This window comes from Pongo pygmaeus, chromosome 6, assembly GCF_028885625.2.
Source record: "Pongo pygmaeus isolate AG05252 chromosome 6, NHGRI_mPonPyg2-v2.0_pri, whole genome shotgun sequence".
Taxonomy (NCBI): Eukaryota; Metazoa; Chordata; class Mammalia; order Primates; family Hominidae; genus Pongo; species Pongo pygmaeus.
In genome coordinates, this window is record NC_072379.2 from 87,438,212 (window position 1) to 87,449,901 (window position 11,690).

Genomic DNA, 11,690 nt, shown 5'->3' on the forward strand with positions numbered 1-11,690 from the left:
AAGACAGGACAAGGGTGTATATCTAGATCACTATGAGAGACACCAGCTACTAGAGTGTGCCCTTTTCTAAGTAGTGACTTCAAGCTTCTGTTTTTAGTATTGTCAGTTACCCAATACAAGTTCGACTACAGTGGTTTTTATGCGGCTTGCTGCAAACCTGTCTGTGACACAAAGTGGCCATTTCTGCTTTCTTCCAAATCTGAACTGAAGAGCAATGATTTCAGACATTTAATCATCAAAGAAGAGGACTCCAGCTACGCTGTGGTTATGGAATGGTATGTCATTCTTTCTAGTCTTTAGGAAATAGAAGTGGGAAGGAAACTGTCACCACATCTCAAAAGATATATCTTTTCCTTTACTTACAAAAATTATTCCAAAATTTCAGTGTATTTTTTTTCAAGCAAATAATTCTTTTCTTTTTGAAGCATAATTTTCCAGAAGGAAGTACATGTTTGTACTTAATTATCTCCATTGTTTATTTCTAGATCCTCAAAGAATGGTTTGAAATGCATAAATAGATCTTAATAACTGTTATAAGTCATTCTTGTTATAAAAAATTGTGTAAAACAAAGTTATCATATCTTTTAAATGACAACTGTAAATTGTGACTTTATAACGTTCCCAGAACAATTTCCTCACAAGAAAGTTAACTTACTTTCTTATCTTCTGTGCACAATTGACAACTCTTCTTTACAGCACATTCTACAAGAAAAAAAATATTAAGTCCAAAATTAATCCAAATCCTTTTTATTGCTCAATTTTAGGTAAAAGTGCATTTCCTTTAGTCATTCCTGTTTTAAGCCATATTCATCCATACCCCAGCATTTTACTTCATTATTTTCATGTGTCTAGATCCCCACCAGTACTGTATAAATCCCCTTAGTCTTAAGTCTTTTCTCCTATTTCTTGGAAAAACATGAAATGGCATCATCCAACTTTGATGAGCCAAGTTCTAAAAAACAACCCCCAAAACATAGTAAGGAAAAACAAATTGGCAACTCCATTGTATTTTAAAATATCATGTGTTGTTATTCAGGATGGTATTGCCAAGATATTCCTACTTAACTAATTAACCCTTCAAATAGTAAAAAAAAAAAAAAATTAATTCCCCATCTTTTTTTGCCACAAAGCTTTAAAAACTTCTCCCAAATGAGGATTTTCATTCCTCTAGTTTTATGGAAAAACAAACAGTATGATTTATATTTGAAAGTTCTAGAATAAAAACTATGAATTTGGAAAAAAGCATTTCAATGCCTCATTTTATTACTGCAACATCTCCTTAAAGAAAGGGTCTGGAATTAATGTCCTAGTTGTTTTGTGATACAGCAACAATAAAGTTGCTCTCTCTATTATTTTGGGGACAGAGTTCACAGGCTCTGTGGGAAAGGTCAGACCTTTCTATTTAATTTCAAATTGTTTGATTGGATGCAGATCTGATTTAGCTGGGGAAAAAAATTTACAGTTCAGTTTTCAAATTAAGTCCTATTGAATGTTACTTCCTCCTAGCCGAAAGTATCCTTAAAATACCCATGGGAAAGTTGAGTGAAAGAAAAGGCAAGGTGAATTGTAAACATTCTGCTGCCTCAGCTATGTGAAGGACAGCTGGCCTCAGGCTCCTTTCGGAAGGCAGAAGCAGGGAAACAGAGGACACATGACTTGGCCACTGTTCTCAGAGCTCTACGTGCTTCCCACAGCTTTTTTGTAAACTAAAATTTTTATTTTGGAATAATTTCAGATATACAGAAAAATTGTGAAGATTCTACAGGGAGTTCCTGTATACCCCTCACCCAGTTTTCCAATTTTTTTTTTTTTTTTTTTTTTTTTTTTGAGACGGAGTCTCACTCTGTTGCCCAGGCTGGAATGCAGTGGCACGATCTCGGCTCACTGCAAACTCCACCTCCCGGGTTCACGCCATTCTCCTGCCTCAGCATCCTGAGTAGCTGGGACTACAGGCGCCCGCCACCACGCCCAGCTAATTTTTTGTGTTTTTAGTAGAGACGGGGTTTCACCGTGTTAGCCAGGATGGTCTCCATCTCCTGACCTCGTGATCCGCCCGCCTCAGCCTCCCAAAGTGCTGGGATTACAGGTGTGACCCACTGCACTGCACTGGCCCTCCTATTGTTAATACCTTACACTACCATGGTACATTAATCGAAACCAAGAAACTAACACTGGCACGTGTTAATCACTAAACTCCTGATTTTATCAGGATTTCACCAGTCTTTACACTAACGTCCTTCTCCTTTCCAGGATCCTATCCATACTACATTGCCTTTAGTCATCATGTCTCCTCTGGTCTGCAACAATGTCTCACTCTTGCCTTGTTTTTCATGACCTTGACAGTTTTGAGGACTACTATCCTCACTACTTTCAGATATTTTGCAGAATGCCCCTCAACTAGGATTTGTCTGATGCTTTTCTCCTGATTAGATGGGAAAAGACTTTTAGCAAAAAGCGAAGAGATGAAGTTCCCTCCTCAACACATGATGTCAGTAAATGGCCTGCTCTGGTTCCATGGTTGAGATTTAGATTGAGCATTTGTATAACTAACCAGCCATCTCCTTAATACTCATTTTTGCCCTTATTGGAAAACTAATGAGGGTACAACTGACCTATGTGTTACATGAATCAGTAGGTTCTTTCTTCTTTTCTATTCCTAAAGAACAAGGTTCTAGCTATTTCCATGGCATTACCAGGTACCAGATTCTTTCACCCTAAAGTCATGATGTTTGCATATATGTTTTCTATCTGGTTACTTCTTTGCTCTTGATTACATTTTTCATGACTTCTGTATCATTTCTCCTAGTTCTCTTAGAACATCGCTGGTCTTTCTTTTTCAGTTTCTTCAACTGGTTCCACTCCTACCAATGTCTGAAATGTTGCTATTCCATAAAGTTCCATCCGTGATCCTCTTCTCCCATGGAGAATCACAATTTCAAATGCCTAGACATTCCTGGCATCAAAATATATTATGCAAAATATCAAAACAAAATTTTTTTAATGGCATTGCAATAAATTAATAATACAAAAATATAGTTTATCCACAAGGGAAAATTTTTCAAGAACAGCTAAGAGAAAAAAACAGTGGGGAGTATATGTAAAATAACAAGATTTTATATATTAAAATTCTTCTTATATTTTATTTACCTGTTACATCTATTTTAAAACTATGTTGTTAGGTGAATAAAGGTTTGTCATATGTCATCTTGGTGTACTGTACTACATGTCAATGTGGAATATCACTTTTTCTTTGACTTAATGATTTCTTTTACTTGAATTCTGTTTTATATAATATTGCTACACTTGCTTTCGTTTTCAGTAGCATTTGTAAGGTATATCCTATTCCATCAATTTATTCTTTATTCCTTTATTTCCTCTAGTGGCCTCAAAATACACATTCTATTTCTATTCTTGAGCTGTTATTTAAAAAATTTGGGGAGATATTTTATATGCATCTTTCTATCATCATTTAATCAGGATCTACATTCTCAACCTAGACAAAGATCCTAATATGTTTTTACTCTTCTCTTTCTTCCCATGCCACTTCCCAGTTAAATAATTTTAACTTTAACTATTTAATAGCAGTTAAACTTCCATATGATTTCTGTATCATATGGGTTTCAGAAATCAGATGGAATTTTAATTACTATTAAAGTTATTAATGATTATTAGACATATTTAAATTGCTGTTGAATTATAATAAATTATTTAGAATTAACTCTTCATTTTACTAGTTTCTTTGCTTACTACTCTTTCTTGAATCCCACATTTTCCCCTTGGATTCATTTTTCATTTTGCTGGATTATATTCTTGAGTATTTTTTTCAGATGTCTGTGAATGATAAACTCTTTGACTCTTCAAGTGTCCAAATGTTTTTATTTTGTATACCTTCTAGAGCACAGCTGGCTTAGTCTGTTAATATGTTCTAGTTTCAACACCATTTTCTTTTCTTCAAAACTTTAAATATATTTTTCTTCTTTTTTTTTTTTTTTGAGACAGAGTCTCATTCTGTCACCAGGCTGGAGTGCAGTGGTGCGATCTCGGCTCACTGCAACCTCCACTTCCTGGGTTCAAGTGATTCTCCTGCCTCAGCCTCCCAAGCAGCTGGGACTACAGGTGTGCACCACCACCGCCCGGCTAATTTTCATATTTTTAGTAGAGCTGGGATTTCGTCATGTTGGCCAGGATGGTCTCTATCTCCTGACCTCGTGATCCATCCACATTGGCCTCCCAAAGTGCTGGGATTACAGGCGTGAGCCACCACGCCTGGCCCAAAGATATTTTTCTGTATATTTTTCTTTAATTAGTTCCTCTCTTCCATTTCTCTCTTCCTGAAACTCCTATTACATTAATGTTGGCATGAACTCTTGTCTCTTTTTTCTATAGGCTATCTCTTGTTCTTTTGTACTGCATTCTGTAAGAATTCCATGGCTCAATTATTGAGCTTGCTAATTCACTCTTTAGCTATGTCTGTGTTGATTATATTTTTAATTTCCAAGATTCATAATCTTTTCCAGAACAGTCTGTTCTTGTTTCATGGATATCTCCATGAGAATACTAATTATAGTGTTGAGAGAGACATCCATCCTAGACCCTGAGCATCTCTGGATTTCCTTGCTGAATGTGCCGAACTTCTTGGCCTAATTATCCTCTGACCCTGCACTTATTATGTATCTGGTAACATAGTCAATTAAATAGGTCAAGGCAAACACAGTGTGACTATAGTCACAATTACTCTCCAGGGACTAGATTTTTTACTGCTTGCCATAAAAGTTCATAAGCTCTTAGTCCTGGGTTCCTTAGCTCCAGTGCAACTGGCTGCATTCATAAGCACAATCTGGATACATTGCATTGCTCCATGGGACTTGGGGGAAGGAGATTTGGTGCTGCCATACTGGCATTCCTGCTGTTGGCTGTGCTATGAGTAATAAACTGTCTGGCACTGATCCGTTGAGTCTCACTGTCTACTTTTAGCATCTTTGGAGTTGTGGCAAGCCAATCTACTTGCCAGCTTAGTCATTTCCTTTGGAATCTTGTTAGTCCTTGCCATTTTCTATAAGAGAAATTTCTAATTTCAAGGTGTTTTTTCCCGTCTATTAAATGTGTTTTAATAAATTGGTTCTTTTCTTTATTGGGTTTCATGATTCTTGATTGCGTTAACACAATCAAGTTAAGATTTAGGTGTATGTATATAGGCTATTTCCACCTCTGTGGTGTGGGTGAGGACTGGGACATGCTGCCAGGTTCAGTGTGTTGGTAGTATATCTTTTCCTGCCTTTCCAGGCCAATAATTCACATTCATTGTTAACCTGGGGCAGTTGCCTCTGCTGCCTGCTTCTTGAGACAATTTGAGAAGCTGGAGAGGCAACCAGCTATAGTGCTCTAAGATCAGCACCCAGGAAGCTGCTCCACAACTCCCTCGTGCTCTTTGTATTCAGTGCTGCTGAGCTTGGAGCAACCCCAGAAACCAGTCTTACATTAGTCTTCTCTTATGTGTGTTTTAGGCTGTGGCTTTCTCCATTGGTCTGATCTCAATTGCTTTCTGTTTCTCAGGAATTCTTAACATTGTCTGGCTCTCATCTTGTTTTCCAGCACTGTCATAATATATATCTCTATATCTATAACTAGTCATGTGCTGCACAACAATATCTTGGTCAACAGACTGCATATAGGACAGTGATCCCTTCAGATTATAATACTGTATATTTTTACTATTCCGTTTCTATGTTTAGGTAAGTTTAGATACACAAATACTTACCATTGTGTTACAATTGCCTGCAGTATTTAGCATAGTAACATGCTGTATAGGTTTGTAGCCTAGGAGCAATAGGCTAATCTAGCCTAGGTGTATAGCCTAGGCTATACTATCTAGGTTTGTGTAAGTACACTCTATGACATTCACACAATGATGAAATTGCCTAACTATGCATTTCTCAGGATACACCTCTGTCACTAAGCAACACATGACTGCATAATGTTTATTGAAAACTTACCATGTACTAGAAAATGTTCTGAGTGCATAACATAGATTAACTCATTTGATCCTCACAACAACCATTTACAGAAGATACTATTTTATTCTTATCTTACTGATAAGGAAATTGTGACACAGAAAGCATGGGCCTAGTAAGCAACAGAGCTGGGAGGTGAGTCCAGGCAGTGTGAGCTGCTGCCTGTGATAACTGTGTTCTTCTGCCTCTCTGGTGAAACAAGTACTGTCAGAGAGGCGCAGCTAAGTATAGGAGCAACTATTCACTCAGATTGGGTGGACTAAAGGAAGGCACCATAGAAGAGGTGGAATCTGATCTAGGCCTCTCAATATCAGAATTCAGTTTTACATCACAATTCAGTATAATGTCAAATCTCCTATTTCTGCAAGTGGCAGAAAACCATAACTTGCAATATAAGTTCAGTCAATTCATCCTCCTTTGAATAAACATTTAGCTAAATGTAGGGTTTGCTCCTTCCCCCTTTACCTTGGGGACGCTATACTTTTCTGGGAGCAAAGGCTATGTGTTGCCCTGGCACTAGGGTGTGACTGGACTGAGTCCCCTCCTCCTTCCTTGCTAGCCTTACTGTGTGAATCTCACCTGTCCCCTTCTTAGGGAATGTCATGTCTAGCATCTGTGGTCCTGCTGTGGTTTCTAGACATGAGGTCCAGTATTGTCTGGGAAAGACCTTTCCCTCTTCAATTCTGCCAGCTCTCACAAGAGCTGCCTTGCCTATACCCCACCCACTATATTGGGAATTTTAGGGCTCTCTACTCTTTTCCCTACAAAATTCTTATGTCCAAGGGATTCTGACATGCAGTCCTTGAGTCCATTTGCTAAGATACTTCTTCCTGCTACTATTACCTACTGTTTGGGAGCCATGTTAGCCTCATGTTATCTATGAGACCAGTGGATTCAGAGTAAACTCTAGAAAGTGAGTCACAAGTTCCTAATATTTTCAGATTCCCCTTCAACCCATCTGAGATTTTTATTATCTCACCCTTCCTTTACCTCAGCCAGAAGAGGTATACCAGGTTTCTCTCCTGGTTCCCCATCAGCATTTAAACCTTAGTGTCAATGCTCTAATCCTCCTAATACCTGCCTGCTGGTCAAAATCTTAAAGTGCCTTTTGTCTTGAAGATGGCTATATGAAGTTAGGATCCAACCAGGAAAACAGAAATCACTCTGCGTATACATAACACCGGGAACTTAGTACCAAGATTGGGTATGCAGGTGATGAAAGAGGCTGAGAAGTTTACCAGGGGAAAGAAAGCGAAGTCCCACTTGCTCCCAGATAACAGCACCCCCTAGGCTAGAGGATAGAGGAATGCGGCAGCTACCAGAGTATGTGACAAATATTCTTGGTGTGTTCACCATTAGCAGAAATAAACAAATGAAGAGAGAAAACTCAGAAGCCTTGCCTTATATTCAAATTATTTGACCTTCAGTTTATTTCCTTGGAGCTATCTGCCTTCTAATTTCATTCTAATATCTTGCTATCGACTTCGAGGCTTGTTTCACTGAATATTTCTCGTTTGATTGTTCTCTAGCTCAAAGCACTTGTGGGAAATTTTCATGTTTCTTGAGTTGTGTTCTCTTCTAGGGTAGATTATTTGGTGGGGGGTGTGTGTGTATGTGTGTGTTTGCATGCTATCATATACTCCTTTATTTCTTTATTTTGCTGTGCAGGGTTTACATAGTTGCTCTATTGTTTTCATTGTACTAATGCTTGCACAGCTCTGTTCAGACCTTCCATTTGTTCTGATATAGTGTAGGTGAGATCCTAACCACCTTACCACGATCCTTGAGATTTTTTTCAAGAAGCTACAGTTTTATGGCATTTTATGTTCTATTCACTCCATTGTTTTCAGCATTAGACAAGGGGGAGAACTCAAATGAGGCTGTGCCAGGCTTTGTTAGAATATCTGACTCTGTTTTCTCTTCTGAGGTTTGTCATTTTCCAATGCCAAGGTTTGCCAGAGCTTATCAGAGGTGTTTCCCATTTCCATGAAGGGGTATCTTTGGACTCTAGATCTGCCCTCAAATCCAGCTTGTAACTCAGGAACCTGAATTTCCATCAGAGAGTCAGGCCCTCTCTCTTCAGGTCCTCATTCCACTTATTTCTCTTCAGTAGCCATTTCCTCTTCTCATCTTCAGAATAAGATAAAGAATGGATACCCACTCAACTTGTTTCTCTCCAGATTTTGGAGAATTAATAAAAATTCTTGGATTATAGTAACTCATTGGTTACCTCTAAGGGAGGGTGGTAACATTTGGAGTCTTGCCATGCTGTGCTATTCTGTTCTGATCCAGAATCTTCCAGTTCTTTCCTTAGTTGCCACTTATTTTTTGCACTATGCCCCTTTGTTGTCTAGTTACTTTTAGTGAAGAAAATTCTCTAGGTTTCAGTACATTTTTTAATCCATTCATTAGATTCTAGAAGTTTAACCCAAAGTTGCATCAAGTGCTTACTATAATTTCCTGAGATATTGATTACTAAGCTCTCAAATATAAATGAACATCAGAGTTAGAAGCCCTGGGGATCAAAACAACCTGCTTAGGGGGAGGTCTCACTTGATGTGTGATCCTTCACAAAGTCCTGTCTGTTGCCTGTCACTCAGGGCACAAACCGGGACATAGATGAGGATCTCGTGAAGGCTTAGAAGCCCCTTCTCAGTTTTGGAAGTGAAAAGTATCATGATGTCTAAGAAACCATATCCTTGTTAGATGGGAGGATTAAATGCAAGCACTAAGGGGAACTGGCCCGAGACTAAGATGCGAGCGTTCAGGAGAGGCCCTTGGCAGGCAAGCTGTTTCCTTAGAAACATGGACTCCAGTTGACCAGCCCTAGAAGTGAGCTAGCTAGCAACAGAAACTTCCATCTTCGGAGATTATCTTAGATGTGATTTTTGATTTATTTTATTTGTTTGCTTTCTTTTTTTTCTTTTTTTTTTTGTTCTTCATCAGCATTTTGATAAAGTCTTAAGATGTGAAAAATTTCCAGTATGAGTCCAGTTTGTTAGGGAACAAAAGGAAGAATTTGTTTCTATATTTGGGCCTATGCTTTTAGGTGCTGTTTGTTGGGAGAAGGGGCCAGGATGGCACTGAAACACTGTTTCTCTTAGAGTACGTATAGGGGTGACCAAGAGGTTAAAAAAGAGAAATCTGTGGGGAAGATGAAACCAAAGAAAACAAGCTAGGTCTTTTAATTCAGCATCCCCCCAGCCCTACCCCCTCAAAGGAGATTCTTATTTCAGTGCAATGCTGAGAACTGTGGGTTTGGTTTTAGTAAGGAAGACTGATTTGCTTACAGATACTAACATTCTTTTCTACTCTGGAAACCAGACAGCAGTAATTATTCTGTCTCATAGTCTTTGTAAAAATGGTAATCTTGGCTTTACAGGGCACTTTCCAAGTAATTCAAATTCTGTCTCTTATTTTGTCTATACGGTTCCAATTTAGGATACTAAAAACCTTATTTCCAGGTTCATGAATTTAACTCAGCATGACTTTTAACATTTCAAAATTTTTTCAACTGGGAAGGAAACCAAGAGATGCCTCCAAACTGAAGTATTTTTTTTTTTTTATGAAAAAGAACAAATAAAGCATTTTATTAACTAAGACCTTTAAAAACTTAAGAAAGAGGAACTATGACCATTGAGTGGGTCTGATTAGAACAAAACCCAATGGCTTATTCACAACAAAAAGCTTATATGCCATAGGTCATGCAAAAAGTGATGGGGGAGAAACCATGATTTTCCTCAGATTTAAAAATTTGAATCTACCTTTCATATTTCAGATAAACCAAATTAATCTGAGTCCAATTTAACTGAGTTTCACCAAAACCATCTAGAACCTTTAAAATGTCTTCCCACCAACACCAAATGACAACTTTTGAGATGAAAATTCCAGCGCACCAGGATGGCACAATTAAAAGGAAAAACAACGCTGGAGCATGTGGGGCACCCGCCTCAGGACTCCAGATTACTCACCCTCTTCATTCCCATCTCTTGGTTTCTGATTGTTCCTGGGGCTGTGGATAAAACCAATCTCTGAGAAGCTGATAAGCAATTGGATGAGAAAGAGGGAGAGGAAAACTGGCAGGAGGATCTGGCCCCACGCCCGCAGCCAGCACATCTCTCTTCAGACCTGGTGACCCCAGCCACTGGGAACCTGGCGGGCACCAGCCACAGTGTTGGACACTGAGACCTGCTCAGAGACTGTGACCTACCACAGCCCCGGGTCCTGAGGCTGCCGCTTGCAAGCCCTGGATGCCAGCATAATCAGCAGAACCTTAGAATCCCTAATGTTCTAGCCAGAATGTGGAATGTTCATAGTGCAATCCTTATTGGCACTGGGTCCAGCTTCCTGGGCCCTGAATACCATGTACAGTTGGTCCACTGGACTTGACTGAGGTCTATTTCCCCCAAACCAACATTTTTCCCTACTACATTGTTGTTTTTTGGAGAAAGACCTGGATTCAAATTCTCACTACTTGAATATGTGTACGGCAGTTTCACTCTTCCATGCTGCCTTTTCTCTGATGTAAATGAACCTACCACCCACTGCACTCCATGGGAGTGGTTGTGCGATCAACGAGTGGTGAGGCCGTGAAACTCACAGCTCTGTAAACTCTTGGTCTTGTCCTTGACTAGCCTGGTGATCCTCTTGACGTGCTCTAATGCAGTTTCCTAAAGGTAGGTATGTTTTGGGTAGTACATAAATGTCTTTTATTTTCATAGTTATGAATCTATTTTAATGCGTATTGGAAAAATATAACCAGTAGTTACAATGATGTAACAGCAACAATATATGCTTTTAAAATAAATCTGTGCAAACAAGGACAATTTTCAGAAATATAAATAGTACACAACTTAAAGGATATGGCAAAAATTGGGGAGGTGGTTCCAGAATGACTGAAATTTGAGCAATCTTGCCCCAGTGTGTGTGGTTGGGGAGAGGTAGAGGTGGGTGATGAAAACTTGTCTTTGACCAGGAATTATCTTGTTTTGTTTTTCAAAAATGATCAGGTGGGAAGATCGCTTGAGCCAAGAAGTTCAAGGCTGCAGTGAACTATGATCGCATCAGTGCACTCCAGTCTGGGCAACAGAGCAAGATCTTTTTTCTAAAAAAATTATTTAAAAAGTTAAAAAAATAAATGATGGAGTTGTCCCATAGTATTCCTGGCATATTGATCGAGACTGCATCCTGAGGACTATGGGTTTAGTATGGACAATAAAGATGGAGGAGGAGAAGATGTGCAGAGTTCCAGGCTACTTTTCTTTACCCATTTGTAATGCAGAGGATAGACAGGGGGTTATTAGCTATAATATAAAAAGTGCTTTTATAAATTGACAAAAAAAGGACAAAAGATAAACAATAGGAAAATGGACAAGAGATGTGGAGAATCCATTGACAGAAAAGCAAATCCAAGTAGCCAATGAATATATGAAAAAAATAGTTTAGAAACACTAGTACTAGGAACTAGGAAATTATAAATTAAAACTAATAATGTAAACATCAGGTAGGCAAGCATTTAAAAAGAAAACTAAGATATCATTGGTGAAGTTGTGGGGGAAAAGGTACTATTATACTTTTTGGAGGAACTGTAAATTGTTACAGTGTCTTTAGAAAGCAAACTTGTAGCAGCCATTAAAATGAAAAATACATATATTCTATGTGCATATTGTTTCTTGGAGA

The 11,690-nt window shown here is 38.5% G+C and overlaps 1 protein-coding gene across 5 annotated transcripts in view; it reads right to left on the bottom strand.

Moving 5' to 3' along the window:
- Positions 1 to 10,286, bottom strand: part of PTTG1IP2 (PTTG1IP family member 2) — a 43,426-nt gene extending 33,140 nt beyond the window's left edge. For 2 of the 5 annotated variants that reach the window (XM_054496008.2, XM_054496004.2), the window contains exons 1-2: positions 9,983 to 10,286; positions 656 to 702 (exon numbers count right to left, since the gene is read on the bottom strand). In XM_054496008.2, coding sequence (XP_054351983.1) covers positions 656 to 702; positions 9,983 to 10,127 — 192 coding nt within the window. In that variant the 5' untranslated portion in view covers positions 10,128 to 10,286. The remainder of the gene's footprint in view (positions 1 to 655; positions 703 to 9,982) is intronic. The other 3 variants (XM_054496007.2, XM_054496006.2, XM_054496005.2) reach the window with 3 other exon arrangements.
- Between the last annotated feature and the right edge of the window lie 1,404 nt (positions 10,287 to 11,690).